The sequence below is a fragment of the Bos grunniens genome, chromosome 25 (assembly GCF_055505025.1).
Source record: "Bos grunniens cultivar Pamir isolate PY7600 chromosome 25, Bosgru_T2T1.0, whole genome shotgun sequence".
In the NCBI taxonomy this organism is placed as follows: Eukaryota; Metazoa; Chordata; class Mammalia; order Artiodactyla; family Bovidae; genus Bos; species Bos grunniens.
Window position 1 is genome coordinate 5,793,425 of NC_141189.1, and position 19,308 is coordinate 5,812,732.

Genomic DNA, 19,308 nt, shown 5'->3' on the forward strand with positions numbered 1-19,308 from the left:
TCTCAGCGCGCCGCGCCGCCGCGAGAACCGCGGCCCTCAGGGAGGCCGGGCGGGCCCACGCACCGCCTGAGCCCAGGCTCGCCGCGCGCTGCTGGGCAACAGAGCCCCTCCCAACCCCCGCCGCGGGAGGCGCGGGAGCCTGCTAGCCCACCCCGCCGGGCAGTGCGGACGAAAGGAGACAGCGGCGCTGGAATTCTACACAGGCAGGGCTGCGGACACCTAAGGAAACGCAATCGCCGCGCTCCATGGGGCGGGGCTCCGCGAGGACCTCATCGTGAAGAGATACTTGGGGAAGCTGAGGCGGTGGATACACAAGGGACGTTGTATCGCGACGGAGGGCCTAGTGAGTGTTTCCCTTCTCTTCTCTAGGACCTTGGTAACGGCTGGGGGCCAGGGATCGGACGTCTGCGTTGGCCCAGAAGGCGATCTGAACAGCCGAACTGGGACAGGTTCGGGCCTCTGGACCCGAAGGTCGAAGTGAGTTCCCGAGACTAGGCGGCGTCTTGCTGGGTCCGCGGAGGGCATGGGAAATTTGGGGGTTCCCTTGCTTCTAGGCTTCCCCGCCCTTACTTTTCGCGCATTTCCCTCCTCGTCTAGAACGTTTGTTGTCTAAATATTGCTTTTCCTTGTAATCCCGGTTCAGATGCCGTAGTCTCCCTGAGCCTTTTTACAACCCGGGTTGTAGCGTCTTCACTGAGCTTCTTCCGAACGCCTTTCTGCTCGCCGCCCCTCCCGAGCGCTACCACTTTTCTAACACCGCCCCACATCTCGTTCTTCCTGACCAGGTTGCTTCTTAGCTGTTACCTCCCATGGGAGGCCTCCACTGACTCCCAAGCTGGGCCAGGCCCTCCACTCTCTGTGGGTCTTAGCAGAGTGGTCATTCCCTTGTCTTTGTCCACCCAGCCCGTGCTCCTTGGGACAGGGACCAGATTCCATTCGTCTCTAGCTTCAGAGCAGGGGAGACAAGTGTAGAGACCTCAGATTTGGGAGTCAGGAGCCCCTGGTGAGTCAAACTCTGCCGGTTCCCAGCTCTGTGCAACCCTGAGTTTGATCTTCTGTAAGGTTGTTGCTGAGAATTCACGATGGGGCGAAGAGGGCGGGGCTTCGTAAACATATCAGGAGGGAGGAACTGAATGAGCGTGGGAAAGGAGTCTGCTCTGCTTAAAGCTAATTAACATGAGTTCTCTTTTAGTGTATTTAAAAAAATATTTTGAAAGTATTTATTTGACTGCACCGGGTCTTTGTTGAGGCATGTAAACTCTTAATTGCGGCATGTGGGAACTAGTTCCCTGACCAGGGATGGGACCCAGGCCCCCTGCATTGGGAGCTCAGAGTCTTAGCAGCTGGACTACCAGGGAAGTCCCACCCTGAGTTCTCTTTGCTAGCTATGAAATGCCTTGCGGTTTGAAAAATGACTTGCTATGTAGATCTGGGCTGGTCTTTTCTTTGGGCTTTACATGACTTCCTTTATATAGTATGTTTGTTGGGTTTAAAAGAGACCTTGGCAATCCAGTTAATACACTGTCCTCACCTTATAGACAAGATTGAGGACCATAAAGGGAATGTGACCTCTCCAAAGTCATAGCTGGACAAGAATCCTAACTGAAGAGACCTGAGATCTTTCTATTATACTCTTGGGAAGCAGACCCTAAGGTACTTTGGTTTCACTCTTTTTCCTTTTTAAACACTCATCTTTGCTCTCCCAGTCAGTCTCCCTCACACTGTGTTAGAATTCCCTTTCCACTTTGCATTTCCTTGCTAGAATATCACCTTCTCAGGGACAGTGTGTGTCTTATTCTTTGTATGATAATAGCAAAACCCTACTAAGCAAACATTAAATACCAGGCACATTACATATAATCAAGGCCTCACATGGCCCCATAAGTAGATTCTCTCCGTTACACAGATGAGGAAACAGACTTACGGATATTAACGTGCACCAGAGTTGTGGCTTGTGAAGTCCTCTGGGGATCTTGAGGCTCAGAAACCAATTCATTTTAATTTTTTTCCCCCACAGATTTTTGCAGACTATCTTCTGGGAAAAAATGCCTAAAGTCAAAAGAAGCCGGAAAGCTCCCCCAGATGGGTGGGAGTTGATTGAGCCAACACTGGATGAATTAGATCAAAAAATGAGAGAAGGTGAGTTGGAGAGTTTCTGTCTGGGTGGGCTGTGTCCCACAGATAAATGGGAAGAGACAAGCTGCACCACCAAGGCTGCCTGACACTGACATGTTTTGTTTGCTTTTTAACTGATAGGAATACCATAAATGCCAGAAAGTAAGATAATACAAATGAGAAGGTCCTCAAAAATGTTTTTGAGTATATAAGACCTTTAGGGAGTATAAATCAAATAGTCTACTTAGAATTATTTACAGTCAGTCAGTTCAGTCGCTCAGTCATGTCTGCGTCCCCTTCTCCTCCTGCCCCCAATCCCTCCCAGCAGCAGAGTCTTTTCCAATGAGTCAGCTCTTCACATGAGGTGGCCAAAGTACTGGAGTTTCAGCTTTAGCATCATTCCTTCCAAAGAAATCCCAGGGCTGATCTTCAGAATGGATTGGTTGGATCTCCTTGCAGTCCAAGGGACTCTCAAGAGTCTTCTCCAACACCACAGTTCAAAAGCATTAATTCTTTGGCGTTCAGCCTTCTTCACAGTCCAACTCTCACATCCATACATGACCACAGGAAAAACCATAGCCTTGACTAGACGAACCTTTGTTGGCAAAGTAATGTCTCTGCTTTGGAATATGCTATCTAGGTTGGTCATAACTTTTCTTCCAAGGAGTAAGCGTCTTTTAATTTCATGGCTGCAGTCACCATCTGTAGTGATTTTGGAGCCCAGAAAAATAAAGTCTGACACTGTTTCCCCATCTATTTCCCATGAAGTGATGGGACCAGATGCCATGATCGTAGTTTTCTGAATCAACAGTTGAGCTTTAAGCCAACTTTTTCACTCTCCTCTGTCACTTTCATCAAAAAGTATATTTAAAATCATACAAAATATATTTACTTGGAAAATCCTGTTCTTTTCACTCCAAATTTTCTGAAATGTTTTTATTTGGATTTTTCTTGTGGGTTTGCATCATCATCACTTTATCTTTGCATCATCCACCAGTTGTCCAGAATGCAGTCTTCACCTCCCCCTAAGTGTTATGTGATCTTGCACTTGGTGTATCAGTGTAGTGTGCAGTTTTGGGAAATTTAACCTGAAGCCACAAGCGTTGTTGGCCCTGTTGTTGTTCAGTCCCTAAGTCGTGTCCTACTTTGTGACCCCATGGACTGCAGCACACTGGGCTTCACTATCTCCTGGAGTTTGCTCAAATTCATGTCCGTTGAGTCGGTGATGCCATCCGACCGTCTCATCCTCCGCCATCCTCTTCTGTTGGCCCTGTCACAGTGTTAACTACTTACTGAATTGCTTTTTAAAGCAATCTTTTTTTCTTAAAGGTTTTTGGTAATTAATGCTTGTTATTCTGAAGTTATCCCTTCAGCAATAATTAGCAAGTGGATGTTAACTTTGCTTCCTTTTTTTGAAGCTGAGTATATCAGGTAACTTCTATTAACTACCCAGAACTTGCAATAATCAAGGTCATTTGGGGCTGATTTTTTCCTCCAAACAGATCTTTATTCAACATAAAGGAATTTAAAGAGATTGCTGTGATAGAAGAGGTAATTTGTGAGTCCTTGGAAATAAACCTCTTCTTTTTTTTAAATTTTTAAATTTTATTTTATTTTTAAACTTTACAATAGTGTATTAGTTTTGCCAAATATCGAAATGAATCCGCCACAGGTATACCTGTGTTCCCCATCCTGAACCCTCCTCCCTCCTCCCTCCCCATACCCTCCCTCTGGGTCGTCCCAGTGCACCAGCCCCAAGCATCCAGTATCGTGCATCGAACCTGGACTGGCGACTCGTTTCATACATGATATTATACATGTTTCAATGCCATTCTCCCAAATCTCCCCACCCTCTCCCTCTCCCACAGAATCCATAAGACTGATCTATACATCAGTGTCTCTTTTGCTGTCTCGTACACAGGGTTATTGTTACCGTCTTTCTAAAGAAAATAAACCTCTTTTTAAGGGATGACTTCTTGAAGGGAGAGCATTTAGATAGATAAGATGTTCTTTACTGTCAAAAGTGTTCTTTTTCTTTAACCATCTAGTTCTTCTTGGCTTTCCCATTTTTAATATGCAGGTTTTAAGCCCCAGTTTCCTGTTGCTTTCACTTCCACTATAAAGAAAAAGAGTGGCTGGCAGGTGGTGGCAGAGCTGATGCAGTGTTGGGGACAGCAGCAAGCTCTGGGGTGGGCAGAAGCTGCTGCCCACCCAGGCCCTTTCTGCCACGTCAGATGCAGCCTCAGCTTTTCCAGATTTGCTGCTTTTTTTCACCCCCAAGATGAGCAAGAAATCAGGTTTTCTATGTGAACTCTTCCAATTTAACATTCAAACCTAAAAAAAAGCATCTGTGGGGGAACCAAAGCCTGCCTCCAGGCCGGCAGGGCTGCCAGCCTCCAGTTTGTTGCCTTCAACTCACGTTTGCCTTTGGGATTTGCAGCCACACTCTGGGCCGCCGAGGACCAGAGCTAGTGGCACCGCTGGCCTTTCCCTCTGACTGAGCTGTTCTATAGAAGAGCTCACACTTGTTGAAGCAGTTGGCACTGTTACCTTAGAAAGCAAAGTTGCTGTTTTCTCTTTTAGTTTGTCCCTGTATTTCCTAAGCTCAGCACAACTGCCCAGCTCTTTGTATATCTCCTAGCTTACTACTCAAGTTTTTGTACAGCCACTATTACCCTAGAAGTTCCTAGACAAACAGAGCCTGATTATAGGGACTGAGGAACAGAGAGGGGTGTGGTGGGGGGTTTATGTGTGACTGAGAAGTATAGGCACTATTTCTGTGGACTGTAACCAGGACTTGTAAATAACTTTGCTTTTACAAGTACTTTGAACTAGTTGAAAGTCTAATAATGAACATGTATTTAGACTTTTTAAGAGTGGCACTTTAAAAGAATTGTTGCTCAGGTTCTGGAGTTAATAGGCCATTTGGGGCATTAACTAAGAGGCAGAAACCTGAGTCTACCCTGAGCCACGAGGGCCCTACCCCTGGCCTCTTCATACCTTCCCAGGGGCAGGACTCCACATTGCCCACTGCAGGCTGCCTTCCACTGTGTGTGTGGACCTGTCCAAAATGATATCCAAGAATGTTCACACGACCTTGTGAAAACAGGTCCAAAGAGAAATGCTGTGATTAAAACCTTAAGAAATGATTCTAAGCACAGGAGCTTCTCTGGTGGCTTAGTGGTAAAGAATCTGCCTGCAATGCAGATGTGGGTTCCACCCCTGGGTCAGGAAGATCCTCTTGGAGGAGGCCATGGCAACCCACTCCAGTATTCTTGCCTGGAGAATCCCATGGACAGAGGACCTTGGTGGGCTACAGTCTATGCGGTCTCAGAGTTTGACATGACTGAGCAATTAAACACCACCACCAAAGCGTGGGAAGGTTCCAATTCCAGGACAGCCAGGCCTGAGGTGCTCCGTGGTCCCCACCGCCACCTCCCTATCATCCCATCCGGCTACATGGCTTTCCACACTAGACTCACCACCCCCTTCCATGTTTCTTTCTTCTCTGTGGCCGTTACCCTGCACCACCAGGGGCTGGTCTGCCTCCTCCTCCCCAGACCTTGGCTCTGTGGTCTGTCTTGTTCACTGCTGTACACTGGGTACCCAGAGCATGCTCTCACCCACAGCAGACAAGTGGTGTTGCCGAATCCTCGTACCTGCCTTTGGCTTAGATCACAGAATCCTGTTTGTTGAGCTGAGTTATAAATCCCCGGTGATATGACAATACTATATCCTGTGCAGACTAACCCTAGTTTCCAAAACAAAGCAAACACCCGTGTTTTCTCCACAGCTGAGACAGAACCTCACGAAGGAAAGAGGAAAGTGGAATCTCTGTGGCCCATCTTCAGGATCCATCACCAGAAAACCCGCTACATCTTTGACCTCTTCTACAAGCGGAAAGCCATAAGCAGAGGTAACTGGCCGAATGTTCTCTTGGCCTTTCCAGCTTGAGTGGCATCCGATTTAAATAATTCTTGAAACCTCAGCAAGTATCATGATGTTTGCTGTTTCCAAAAAATGAAAAGGGGCCAGTGTTGACTCAACACTTTTTCTCAGGGTGGGCAGTGATGGGCTGCGGGCCGGAGAGCTTTGTTACACTGTGGTCTGATGGCCTTTCCCCGTCTTTTTGCAGAACTGTATGAGTACTGTATTAAAGAAGGCTATGCAGATAAAAACTTGATTGCAAAATGGAAAAAGCAGGGGTATGAGAACCTGTGCTGCCTGCGGTGCATTCAGACTCGGGACACCAATTTTGGGACAAACTGCATCTGCCGGGTCCCCAAAAGCAAGCTGGAAGTGGTAAGGCCACCGCCCCCCTCCTGTCTGACAACTGAGTGTGATGCTAGCATAAGCAGTTCAGCTGACCACAACAGGTTTTATGTTCTGTCCTATGGCTGGGTGTTCTGCTGGCCCTCCCTGTGAGAGGGAGCCCCTCTGGTCAGGGATCCATGCCAGGCAAGTTACTGGTTCCTACCCTCACACAGGAAATGCGGGTGATGACCCCCACCCCAGCGTGGCTGGGAGGCTAAGCCAGGGGAGGGTGGGCCAGGCAGTAGGGGTTCATCCCTCTTTTTTCCCGGCCTCCTGTTGCTCCCAGTGACACTTTAACTTGAGCCTCACTGCATTTTGCGCCAGAACTCTTGGAGCGGCTAGGGAACGGTGCTGGGGTGCAGTGGTGAGCTCCGTGCGCAGGCGCCCCTGAAGGGGAGTGGCAGCAGGCGCAGAGGAGGGTCACTGGGCCGTTAGCGGCCTGTGAGTACAGCCCCTCAGCTGCCCATGAGTGAGGTCAGGCCAGATGCCCTCTTTCTCACAGTCCCTTCAGGCTGCAGCACTGGTTAGCTTCTGTGGAGAGCCTCGCCTCTGGCCCACGGGCTTCAGCTCAGCAGGCAGGTCTGTCCCCGAGTCCTCTGGAAGCTCAGGATGGGCGTGCGGAGCAGCGGAGGGCAAGCACAGTCTGCCCTCCGAGGAGGCTCTGTGCAGGTCTGGGGGGGCGGGCGCGGGGCAGAGCTGCAGGAGCCCCACGGTCCACTGCCCAGAACAGGTTTAGTTGAGTTTCACCACTGGATCCTGTTTCCTTAGACCAGTTTTGCTTCTCCAGAAAAGAGGGAAACGGAGAATAAACCCCTTTTCTGTACTGGGCAGGCCCTCGGCCGGACACTAGAGCACACACCTGGGCCGGGGTACAACTGTCCTGCCGCCATACAGATTCAAGGACACCCTGTTCTCCCCACACCCCTATTAGAAAGTTCCCAGCCCAGAGGAGACCGTGAGGCCCCTGGCACTGAGCCCCGAGAGCAGCAGCACAGTTGCCTCCAGCTCATTGAAGGGTGTGTCATGCTTGCTTCACAGAATAACAGGAATCACTCAGAGATTTTTTTTTCCTTTTTGGGGGCAAGTATGTACACTGAGTTTGTATAAGTTAAATCCTCATAGAAATTTAACTGTCAACAGCAGCTGTTCTCATCGTCACAAGGGAGCTGAATTTTCCCCATCCCACACCATCATGGAGGGTTTCTGAGGAGGGTCCAAGGGGAGTGGGTGTCCCATGGTCACGCCTCCCTCTGGGGGGCTCGTGCATGTGGGCGCAGGGTCTCAGGTCCTCTGTCCGCAGGGTCCGTGGGGAGTGGGTGTCCCGCGGCCACACTTCCCTTGGGGGGCCCCCGTATGTTGGCACAGGGTCGCAGGGGTCCTCTGTCCACAGGGCCGGATCATCGAGTGCACACACTGTGGCTGCCGGGGCTGCTCTGGCTGAGCATCAGGCCCCAACCTCCACCCACCCCGGACTCTGGGCTGCGCAGGACTCTGCCCGTCACGCCACCCTTCCTGGGAGCAGCTCTTCCTCAGAGTGGTCCCCAGGCCCGACTAGGAGCATGGTCTCTCTGTGGGAAGGTTTTGGTGTTCATCAGCTGTGATTTGTAGAAATAAAAAAAACTAAAGCTTTTGGGCTTTGCGTCCCTTCTTAGAGCCAGTGGTCTGGCACCCAGGGGACATCACCAGGCCCCGGAGACTAGTCGCCCTTAGGACTCGATCCCGACTCCTCATCTGTGTTATGTGACCTGGAGCAAACTCACCGTCCTCGTTGTCACCCGCAGATGGGGATGGCCTGAGATGACAGACCAAGGCGGCCCACGCTGCTCTGGCGCTTGCCATGACCTTGTTGGGCACCTGGGCCAGCAGTTGTCCTCAGGCTGATGCCTGAGCTGGAGCCCTGACCCTGGACTTGCCCTCGTGCTTGCAGCTGCCCCAGCACGCTCAGTGTCTTTCACGTGAAGGGGACTCAGGGTTCCCACAGAGCCCCATGAAGGCTGTGCACGTTGTTCCGGCTCTGCTGGGGGTCCCCTAGGACCTCCTCCTCACCTGCCCCCAGGGCCTTTGTCCATATCAGCCTCAGTGCTGGTGTCCTGGTCTCCTTTTGGTTTTGTCTGGAACTTCTGCCACGGGTGGGGGGTTTCCTCCGCTGGCATCCCTTTCAGCCACTGCTTGTAATAAGCCCGGAAGCCATCAATCTTCTCCAAGTAGGTGTTTTTCCCTTTGTACTGTAATTGGAAAAGCATGGAGTTCAGAGGGGCCACAATGAGACTCACTGCCTGCTACCTACAGCAGACCCCAAACCGCGGCAGGTGGCTCAGGCCTCAGGGAAGCTGTTCTTGCTTCCAGTTAGTCAAAAGGAAAAGGGCAGAGAAGCTGATCAACACAGAGTAGAGACTTCCTTTAAGTCTGTGCTGCTGAGCCCCTCTAGCCAGCGATGGCACCCCAGCCCCCCAAAGCTAGACTCGCCAGGTGCCACTGCTCTGCCCCCACTGCTGAGCACCTCCTGCTTGGCGCAGGCACTGCCACCCTCCCGACTGTCACCTCTGCACTGCTGCAAGGGTCTCAGGAAAGGTGGGACAGAGAAAAGGAAACAAGACATGCCAGGTAGATACCAAGAGAAAGTTGACACAGGAGCACATAGATAAAAAGACAAAGATGCATGAAATAAACACTGCTACCACATGATGATAAATGAGTTGATTCAAAAGGTTGAGCAATTGTGAGCTGTATCTGATAGAGCCTGAAAGTTCCTGCAGCAAAAATTTGACGACACAAGCTCCACATCATGAGTGAATACAATAAGGTTTAGGCCTGTGGTAATTGGTGACTCTTGGTTGAACCTGAGAAGACCCCTAGTGGGTCTTCCACGGAGGACTTTGCAATATGGAAGGACTAGAAGACACTTGCAATATGGAACCAACAAAAGCCTAGTCTATGGAGTATGTAAAGCACTCTAAGCAATCAATAAAACAAACCATCGGACGGTCAAAGATGCCCAGCCCCGCCCTCTGCCTGGTACACTCTCCATGGCCGTCGCACTAATTCTTACTAAGCCTTCTTTTCAGTGGCACTCAGTGTCCTTCCTGCACAGCCGTCCCTGACCCCAGCCCCATGGCTTGGTGTGTCCTGGCTGACTTGCTCCCTACCCATCAGGCCACAGAGCCTGACGAGGTAGACCTCAAAACCAGAACCCCAGAGCCTGACACCTTCGGAACAGCAAGGAGACAAGTGGCCGCTACAGAACATTCTGTCACCACCCTCCTGCCATCCCCATTCATTCAACAACAGTCTGTGCCAGGCACCCGACGACGGGCAGGGACCCGGGACCCCGGTGAGCAAGACAGACAGTCCCGTCCTCTAGGGGTGTTCACTCTCCTTACAGTGAGGGTCACACATGAGTCCGTGTGAGTCCGTGTGAGTACGGGCCGTGAAACAGGATGAAGAGGAGCCGTGATGTAAGGAGGGGGCAGCGGGGCCCTGCTGAGGAAGAGCCACCTCAGCTGGGACCAACGGGATGAGAAGGAAGCAGGAACGTGAAAAGCAGGGGAGCCTGCTGGGAAGACGAGAACCCTGAGGCATGGAAGAGGCTGGTGTTATCTAGAAGTGACCACAGGCCAGGGGTTGACAGGGTACCAAGGGGAGAGCGGCCTGACGGAAGATGAGTCACGTGGACAAGGAGCGGCCAGCTATGGTCTGAGGAGTGTAGGATCCTCCCCAAGGGAAGCCGTGGACAGTTTAAAGCAAGAGGATGCCAACCCCAGGAGGTCAGCATGAGGGTCGGGTGGACGTGAGGGTGACGCTGGCCAGGGAGACGATGGGCACGTCAGAGCCAGGTGCACTCACCCGGTCAAAGCTGGGTGGGTACTGGGCCGCGAACTCCAGCTGGCGGATGACCACTTCATTCACGGGGACTCTGTTCCGCCTCATGTCCTTCAGGATGTCAATGAGATAGGCGTAGTCCAGCTTCTTGACAGCCGCGTTGATGAGGGTGCTGTAGATGTAGGTGTTGGGGCTCATCTGGGACTCCTGCAACATTCAGCGAGAGGATGGCGGTGGTTGGGAGAGTGCGGCCCTGTGGGGCGTCATACTTGGGGAGCCACCCTGCTGCCCAGGCCTGCTCTGCAGACCAGCCCCCAGGGGAGAGAAGGGCAGGCAGGACCTCGCAGCAGCAACAGGCTGTACTCCCCACTCCACACGCTCCATCCCAAGCAGCTGGAGGCCCTGCCCTCTCAGCCCGGAAGAACTTGGAGACAGAGCAGAGGGTTGTTCTGAGATCAACACACTCAGGCAGTAAACCATGGGCAGGAGATGCCTCCTGGGGGTTCACTGCACACCTGTCCCCCGAAAATTCTGGCCCTCCCTGCTTCCATCACGGCCTCCATGCCCCTAGAGGGTTGGCTCCCCTCAATCACCCCACGGCCACACTTCAGTGAGAACACCCCTGGCTCAGTGTTCGTGTCTGCGGCCCCTCACCAGGGTCTTCTTTCTCCCAAACTGGACTAATGACCCTTCTCACTGGAAGCTCGAGACCCCACTCTCCCTACCCTGCTCCCCCGCAGCTTACCCTGAGGACAGAGGCCTGGGGGGTTCGGGAGGCCCCCACACCCCCAACCCTCGCTCCCGGGGCCTGCGTGGGCGGGGCCCACTCACCCTCATGTCTGAGAGCAGCCGCAGGCCATCATCTGGCCTGCGACACCCGATGGCCAGGCTGCAAAACGTCTGCAGGTTGGGGACAATGCCCCTCTTTGCCAGGACGGGCAGCAGGGCCTGTGGGGACAGAGGCAGCGTCACTGTGAACTGTAACCCACCAGCCCAGTAAGAGCCTTCTCTGGTGAAGCCCGCGGCTGGATGCTGGAGATGCCAGGGCATGGCTCTGCTCCAAGGCCTCGCGGCTCCCCCTGCTGACCACCCTGGGCGCCGGCCTCGGCCCAGCACTCAAGGCTGGGGGTCCTGCCCAGCACCTCACTGCTCGGCTCCCCGGATTCAACTGCTCTGCGAGGACACCCTGCCTGCCAGCCTGCCGGTCCCCAACAGGCCATCTCTCCTCCGGATCCTCCATGTTCCTGCCCCTCCTGCTCCTTGACCAGCCACCATCCACACTGCGCTCAGGACTTGGACGTGGCTCGAGCACCAGGGGCCTCGGGATGGCGGTCCTGTGGTCCAGGGCTGGAGACAAAGCCGACAACAGTGTGTGCAGTGCAGGCCGAGGGAGCCCCGGGCAGGAGGAGAGGAAGAGGATGCCTGCTCAGGCCGGCGGGGTCAGGGCGGGTCCAGGGAGGGGCTCGAGAGAAAGCTGTGATGGGCACAGAGGGCCTGAAGGCAGAGGCTGCTCTGTCATCTTTGATGCTCGTAAGAGCCCAGGTCAGAGCTCCTGGCAAAAAGGGCAGCACACAGAAACACGTATGAACAGACAAAATACCGTGAGGACCCTGGTGTCCCCGTGTGTGAAATGGGTAAAGCCCCGGGCGGCAGAGCTTCCTGGTGTGGTCAGTAAAGACACAGATGATGCAAAACTCTCAGGACAGCATCAAGCAAAGTGAGTGTGACAATGGATGATGTCATTGAGGCTGGCGGGGGGAGGATGCGGGGGCTGAAGGGTGGGGACACTCAGGAACCACCAGCCTCTCAGGCCACACGTCCCCGAATGCTGCGTCAGTGCGAGGACTTGTTTGGGGTCTGCCCCCATCACTGGGGGCCCCCCTGGGAGGGCTGGCGGTATGGCTGGTCCACCACTCGATTCCCAGTTGTCACCCAAGCCCAGGCCTGGAACAGGGGCTCTGGGCACTCTGCCCACCTCGGGTGAGAATGACTGACACGCCTGCAGGAGAGAGTCCAGGGAAGAAGGAGAGGAAGGAGCCCTGTGCCTCCTTATCCCCGAGCCCCTCACCTTTGCCCCCTCCAGGTCGCCCAGCTTGCTCTTCTTCTTCATCAGCGTGTTGAAGAAGGTCAGGTCGGGCTCCACCCCGTGCGCATCCAAGACGCTCAGCAGCGAGGACTCTGCGGAGCTCCCTGGCTCCACCACCTCCGCCAGCAGCGTGAGGGTTTTGATGTCAGGGCGAAGCCCATGCTCCGCCATCTTGCCGAGGAAGCCCTCCAGGCCCCCCATCAAGGCCAGTCTGTCGGCAGGGGTGCTCACGGTCCCAAAGGAGACCACAGCCAAGGGGGCCGCCCCCGGGGTCAGGAGGTTGGCCTCCAGCCCCCAGGGAGGCGGCTCCAGGGCCACAGAGGTGAGAGCCACCGGGTGGTCAGGCTCTGCCTTGGTCTCCATCCCAGACTGGGCCTGCTTGGGGGCTCTGGCCTCCTCAGGCTCCTGAGGCCCCTCAAGTGCCTGAGAAGGTTCCAGAAACAGCTGCCTCTCCAGGGCCTCCACGTGCAGCTTGGCTGACAGGCTGCAGTCTGCCCCGACCTGGGCTCTCCTCCTGGTCCGCCGCCCCCCGGCCGGGGGCTGGAGCAGGGCTGTCTCCTCCCTGGGCCTCAGGAGCACCGCTGAGGCCACCACTGGGTCCCCCAGCCCGCAGTCCCGAGCTGCCGCCAACAGCAAGTTGTAGCCATGCCGGCTCGGCTGGAGCCCCAGACTCAGCATCTGCCTCCATACCTGCCGAGGAGAGGCAGACCTCAGCCCCCAGCCCCTTCTCCGACGAGCCTTCAGCAGAGCAGGCATTGGGGCAGCAACCAGTGGGCAAATGGGGCATGGGAAAGACTCCAGGCTCTGGGCAAATGAGGACCCAGGAAACTGAGAGCCCCAGGACCCTACACAGGCACCCTCCTCCCCTCCTTCATATGTGTTAGTCGCTCAGTCATGTCTCACTCTTTGGAACCCCATGGGCTGTAGCCCGCCAGGTTCCTCTGATTCTCCAGGCAAGAATACTGGAGTGAATAGTCATTCCCTCCTCTAGGGGATCTTCCCAGCCCAGGGATCACACCCGTGTCTCTTGTGTCTCCTGCAGTGGCAGGTAGATCACTAGCCCACTTCGCTTCCCCAAACTGTGTCCCACTTCTACCCCTCTGCTTCTCCCAGCCCTTCTCCCTACTCCCCGGGGAGGAACGGCCAGAGAGGCCAGGTTCTGGAGGAGTCCAGGCCAACTTAAGGGTTGGCTTCAGTTGCACTTTCTGAGTGCCTGCTGTGCACCCATCTGTAAAACTCCGGGAACAGTGTGCTCTGGGAAGGCCAAAAGATCACAAATATAAAAACACCCAGCACAGGGCAGGAGTGGGTGCTCAAGAAGTGCACCCAGCATCATCATTCGCCCCCAGCACAGGCACAGGGTGGCGGGGCGAGCAGCGCAGCAGGTGACAGGAAGCAGAGCTGGGGGACGGACCTGCAGGGCATATCGGAAGCCAGTCTTCTTGTCTTGGATGCAGCCCATGAGCAGGTAACTGAAGGTCTCCTCTGTGACCACGTGCCCTTTCTGGATGATTTCCTGGGGGAAGGAACGAAGCGGGCCTGCTGAGACTCTGCAGGTGAATCGAGGCCCAGACTCAGGCCCACTGGGTCTGGCTCAGGACCAACAGACACCCCACGGCAGGGCCAGGGCTGCATATCCTCAGCAGTGGGGCCCGAATCCGGCATGGGCCAGCTCAGCACCAGCCTCGGAGCAGAGCTCCCCGGGGCCTGCACTCCCACTTTCCCAGGCCTGTCTTCCGGGCTCTGCTCCTATCACTCCTGTGCAGCCCTTCCACGAAGATCTGCCCAGTAGCCACTCAACCCGTGCACATGAGGCTTTGGAACTGACCAGAGCTGGCTTCATGTCCCGGCTTCACCGCTAGCCTGCTGTACAAATGTGGGAAGCATTAAGCACCCATCTCAGTTTCCTCATCGGTTAAACGCCCATCTCAGTTTCCTCATCGGTGAAGCAGGGGCCACAGGACTTGCCTCGTAAGATCTTTGGAACGATGCCCCGGCGGGCACCGATTCCTCTTCAGCGCTATGCATCTCACCAGCGAGTGCCCTCAGCAGGACACAGCACACGGCAGCACACACGACCCCCCCCCCGCCACCCTCACAGGGCGGGGGCCTTCCTGTCCCACCCAGGACTCTGACCACAGGGACTCCTCGGTGAGTCCCAGAGGCCGACAGGGGGCCTGTCTCATCAGCATCTGAACCTTCCCACACGAGGAACACAGAGGGCAAAGCCTTAGCCCGGCCTCGCAGGACTCACTCTGAGTGGGGAGCAGGAAGGAAGGGATGGCCCCACCTTAAACACATCCAGGCACATCCTGAGGTCCGCGCACAGGGCGGCCATCTTCAGCAGGGCATGGTACGTTTTCAAGTTGAGTTGGAAGTTTCTGGCCTGAAGCTGCTGCCGTAGCTTCAGGGCGCTCTGCAGTGCGGAGTCCTTCCAGGGGGACTCGGCGCACACGTTGAACAGGGCTGTGTAGGTGGCGTCTGAGGGCTCCAGGTCCCGCTTCTTCATCTGAGGAGACAGGGAGAAACTTGGAGGTGGCTCTGGGGTCAGCTGGATGCATGGGACATGGGGATAGGAGGCTAGAGAGGACTCTGCTAAGAGGCAGAGCCGACTGACACACAGAGCTGGGCTCTCCAAACCCGACTCAACCTGAGGGGCCCTGAGAGCTGGCCTTGCTCCCCAGAGGCACCAAACAAGAAAGCATCCTCCCCAAGGCACTCAGCAGCCCACCCTGGGCCTGAAGTGCTCTTACGGCAGGCCGCTGTAACTGTTCCTGCCCTCTGGCCGCCCAGGTTGCCCTAACTGTTAAGATCTGTGGGATAGATCTGATCTGGGAAAGGGCAGGAGGGGTAATCAAACCCCAGCTCCAATGTTTAGTAACTGAGGGGTTGTGGGCAATCAGCTTGTCATTGGAAAAACGGGGGTGATACGGTCACACTGGAAGGCCGTTACCAAGGAGACCGTCTTGGGAGAGTGGCCCCTGGAGCGGCAGCCGGGAGCACAGCCCTGCAGCACATCTCAGGCCTCCCCAGCCTTCCTCCTGCCCGGCTGACACTGCTTCGCAAGCCCTCCCGGTGATGAAGCTTGAGAAGCTCCTGGTAAAGCCAAGTGCTCTCTATTTCCCAGAGAAGGGCCACCTGACCGAGGGCAGCAAGCAGCTGCCGCAGAGCGCACAGAGCCCTGCTCTCAGGCCGTGGCTGGGCTCAACTCCAAATCAGCACTCGAGACAGGTAACCTTAGACACAGCACTTCATCTCTCCAGGCCTCAGCGTCCTCACTGGAGAAACAAAGACAGTGATCCCAGCTTCGAGGATGGGGGTACGCTCTGTATGTGTTCACATATTCCACAGACGCATACTAAGGACTTAATACAGGCCAGGTACTGGCCACTGGGGTTACCAGGACAGGCAAGGCCTGTCTTCACTGAGCTTACTCTCTGGAGGGGAGACACACGACAGGCAAATAGGTAATCAACAACAATGATAAAGATGTGAAGGACACTCAGTGAAGAGCAGCTGGAAAGGGAACCTTCGTGATGGATAAAGCACTCTGGCCTAGGTAATGTCACCTGTGCTAAGACCACAAAACTGAGGCTGGAGAGGCGAAACTGGCCACCCAGGGTAATGCACTAGCAGGGAACACATTCAGGACCGGCACCCAACTCTTCTGGGGCCCAAAGCCCGTGTTCTAGGCCGCCTGGCCTGCCGCCCCCCTGCCCCATGCTCACGTCGTTGTAGAGCCTGAAGGCCTTCTTCAGGTAGCCGGCCCGCCCGCAGCCCCCGATCAGCACTGTGTAGTTGCACTCGAGGGGCTGGAGGCGCTCCTCCTTCAGCATCTGCCTCTCAAACAGGTCCAGGGCCTCGGCCAGCTGGGGAAGGGGTTGGGGAAGGGAGGACACAGGGAAGGGGGCTCAGCAGAGGGAGGGAGACCGAGGCTAAGGGACCCTCCCTGAGCTCAAGCCCAGGCCAGCCCAGGAGCCAAACACGCACCCTGGGCCTCTGCCACCAGCCTCCCAGTCCCTGTGCTCCACTGCAAGGGGACTGCGTGGTGGCCAGGAAGGAAAGCCCACCAGACTCCCACCACCTATGAGCGCTCTTGGCCCCACGACTGTGGGGGAACTCTCTGAGCACAAGGGCAATGCCCAGGTAAATGAAGATCTGAAGGTGAGGGAAGGAGCCAGGTGGCTCACTGAGGGAACAGCCGGCGCAAAGGCCCTGAAGCAGGAGTGTGCTTGGGAGCTAGGGGGGTGGCTGCGGGGGAGAGAGTAAAGGAGGGGAGGTGCAGGCAGACAGGGAGGGGAGGGTCGAGCGGGAGAAGAGGCAGTTTTTGCAGGCTTCATATGCTATCATGAGGACTCTGGCTTCTCTTTATTTCTCAACTTTTCATTACGGAAAATCTCAAATACACACAAAAGTAGAAAGCTGTAATTACAACGACTATTAATGTTTGGCCAATCTTGATTCATCAATATCCTGCGCTCCTCCTTCCAACTCAATTTTTTTTAAAGCAAATTCCAGACATTGTATCACTTCATTCACAAAAGCTTCAACATATACCGCCAAGACATTTTTAAGCCTAAATGGAATGTCATTATCAACACCTAAGAAAATGAACACCCCCACTGTCACTGAATACGTGGGGAGTGCTAGAGGAAGGAGAAAGCCCACCTGCTCTCTGCTCACGGTTCCGTGTCTAAGGCCACATCGGGGTAAGAGGTGGAGAGAGCCTCGGGGAGACTAGTGACAAGTGTCATAACAGCTGATGGGGGTGGGGGGTGGGGAGGAGAAGGCTAGGCCTGGGCATTCAGGGGGAGGGTTGTGAGAAGTTAGGATGGGAGACACTTTGAAGGCAGAGTTGGTGGGAGAAAGAAGACTAGGGGTAAAGGGATTTGGCCTAGACGGATGGAAAAACCGGGTTACCAATTAGGGAGATGAAGAAAGTGTAGAGAAATTGAGGTTGGGAACAAGAATTCCAGGCCACTAAGGGTAAGTGTAACGGAGATGGTGAGGAGGCAGCTGGACACAAAGATGGGGAGCCCGTGGGATGGCTGGGTTGGTAACAGGAAGATGAGAATGGCATCGAGGAGGGGGCACGGGAAGCCAGGGGGCTAGAGGGTCGCCTGAGGCAGCACTGGGGGGAATGAAGACAAAGAGGGGAGAGAAGCCCTGAGCACCCACCAGGACAGCAGGATAGCCCCTCACAAAAGACTGGCACCGCGGAAGCAGGAGTTGGGAGCAGCAGAGTCCAGAGGTTCCCTACCTTTCCTTCCCTGATCAGGCGTTTGCACTGAAAGAAGTACCAGTAAGGGGTGTTTCTGGGGCCCCGCCATGGTTTTGGTTCCAGCTCCCCTTCCTCATCTTCTTCAGTACTCTGTTCCTTGAGCCGCAGGTTATACAGCTGGGCCGTCGATTTGTGGAACATTCTCCGAGAGGAGTATTTGTCGGAGAGAGTCCCAAAGCTCTCTTCCTCCCCTTCCTCCTGGGTGGCCGTGGGGCTGGGCTGGCCGGGGTCAGAGCTGAGGCTGCCTGTGTTCTTCTGGCTCTGCGAGCCGAGGGGCAGCTGAGAGAGAGAGCTGGAGAAGGCTGCTGGCGCGGGCGAAACCCACCCTGCGGCCCTACCTCCAGCCCACCTGGCTCTGAGAGGGTCAAGGTGGCACACAATGGACAGTCCCACGGGGCAGGGGCTGGAGAAGAGCCGGGCAAGCCTCAGGAAGTCCATTTCCGGCGTTCTCCTCGGGGCCTGGCATAGGTCAGCAAAATAATGAAAGTCAACTTCGTTGTCCCAAAAGGCAGAAAGACCGATAAGTGGTACAAGCACGAGTCCTGAGGTCAGAAAGCCTAGGTTCAGATCGAAGCTCCACCAAAGCATCCTCGCGTCCCTGAGCACTGGCTGCTCTGGCCTCAGTCTCCATGCTTGTAAACCAGAGTTACCCATAACATCACCCACACAGCACCATGGCAACGATCCAATCTCAAGATACCAGGGTGCAGGCACAGGACGGTGAGCACCGAAAAAACTACCGATCTGGACCATTCTGCACCTGGTGAGGCTCCAACAGAAACACAGTGCGAGCCTGTATGTAATTTTAAATTTTCAAGTAGCCACATTAAATAATGGGTTTACACACATTAATCAAAAGACAGAGAATTGTAATTACTGATACTGAAATCGCTACCAGAATGCTTTTAAAATAAACTCATGCTATATTACTATAGAGTCTTCTTTTCCAAGTATTAAGTAACAAGGTTCTGTCGATCTGATGAAGCAGCGATGACTGTAAATGAGTTTGTAGCAGTTGTGGATACTGTTATCTCCATCATTTACACTCATCCCTATTTGCAATCAAGACTTCGTTTTGGGCACAGACAACGTCAGGTGAGGAAATACTTGCTAAGTTTCACTTATGACAATAAAGGTGTAATTTCTTCCTCCCCGAGTTCTTCCACCCGCCCGGGGTTAATAATCCCTGAATCAGAGACCCGCTGCCGCCGTCCTCCCCCGGGGTACCCACCCCTCCCCAGACCCTCCCGGGAAACCTCAGGCCGACCAGAGCCCTCTCTCCACCGGCCTACACCGGTCTCCTCAGCAGAGGCCTACACCTCCGACCCTTGCAGCGATCCTCGCAGCCCCTCTGGCCCGCCTTCGCTTGGCGCCCGGGCTCCTGAGAGGGTCAAACGAGAAACTCACTCCAGGAGTCCGGCCCAGTGAACACGCACCTCGGCCCCCGAGCCCGCGCCACGCCCGCCCCGCCTCGCGTCACGGCCAGTCCCGACCCCGCCACGCCGCACCGCGTCCCCAGCTCCGCGTCCCCAACGCGCTCTCCCAGGTGCGACCCGGCCGACTCGCGCACGCGCACTCCGCGTCGTGAACTCCCGGCGCGGTTTCAGGTCGCGCACTGAGGTCGGCGACGGGCCGGGGGACGTTGGCGGGGCGGGGGTGCGTTCGGCGAGCGGCTAGTCGAGCCTAGCGGAGC

General features: G+C 55.0%; 2 protein-coding genes across 12 annotated transcripts; one reads left to right on the forward strand and one right to left on the reverse strand.

Moving 5' to 3' along the window:
• Positions 1-260: 260 nt before the first annotated feature.
• BUD31 (BUD31 spliceosome associated protein) lies at positions 261-8,059 on the forward strand. 6 transcript variants are annotated; one of them, XM_086373988.1, is made up of 7 exons: positions 261-477; positions 904-1,003; positions 1,539-1,653; positions 2,018-2,139; positions 5,909-6,031; positions 6,251-6,417; positions 7,820-8,059. In XM_086373988.1, exons 4-7 carry the CDS (start codon positions 2,046-2,048, stop codon positions 7,868-7,870), a joined length of 435 nt encoding a protein of 144 aa, XP_086230114.1. In that variant the 5' UTR covers positions 261-477; positions 904-1,003; positions 1,539-1,653; positions 2,018-2,045; the 3' UTR covers positions 7,871-8,059. The 6 variants fall into 6 exon arrangements, with proteins under 6 accessions (XP_086230114.1, XP_086230116.1, XP_086230113.1 ...); XM_086373990.1 differs by having other exon boundaries at positions 261-343; XM_086373987.1 differs by lacking the exon at positions 904-1,003.
• On the reverse strand, positions 7,486-19,179 carry PTCD1 (pentatricopeptide repeat domain 1). Of its 6 annotated transcripts, none has more exons than XM_086373977.1 (9): positions 19,124-19,179; positions 17,595-18,074; positions 16,063-16,203; positions 14,625-14,843; positions 13,749-13,850; positions 12,317-13,024; positions 11,080-11,196; positions 10,273-10,455; positions 7,486-8,654 (listed from the first exon to the last, which is right to left on the reverse strand). In XM_086373977.1, the coding sequence occupies exons 2-9, from the start codon at positions 18,051-18,053 to the stop codon at positions 8,472-8,474; spliced, it is 2,112 nt and encodes a 703-aa protein (XP_086230103.1). In that variant the 5' UTR covers positions 18,054-18,074; positions 19,124-19,179; the 3' UTR covers positions 7,486-8,471. The 6 variants fall into 6 exon arrangements, with proteins under 6 accessions (XP_086230103.1, XP_086230104.1, XP_086230102.1 ...); XM_086373978.1 differs by having other exon boundaries at positions 19,109-19,179; XM_086373976.1 differs by having other exon boundaries at positions 19,052-19,179.
• Positions 19,180-19,308: the final 129 nt, after the last annotated feature.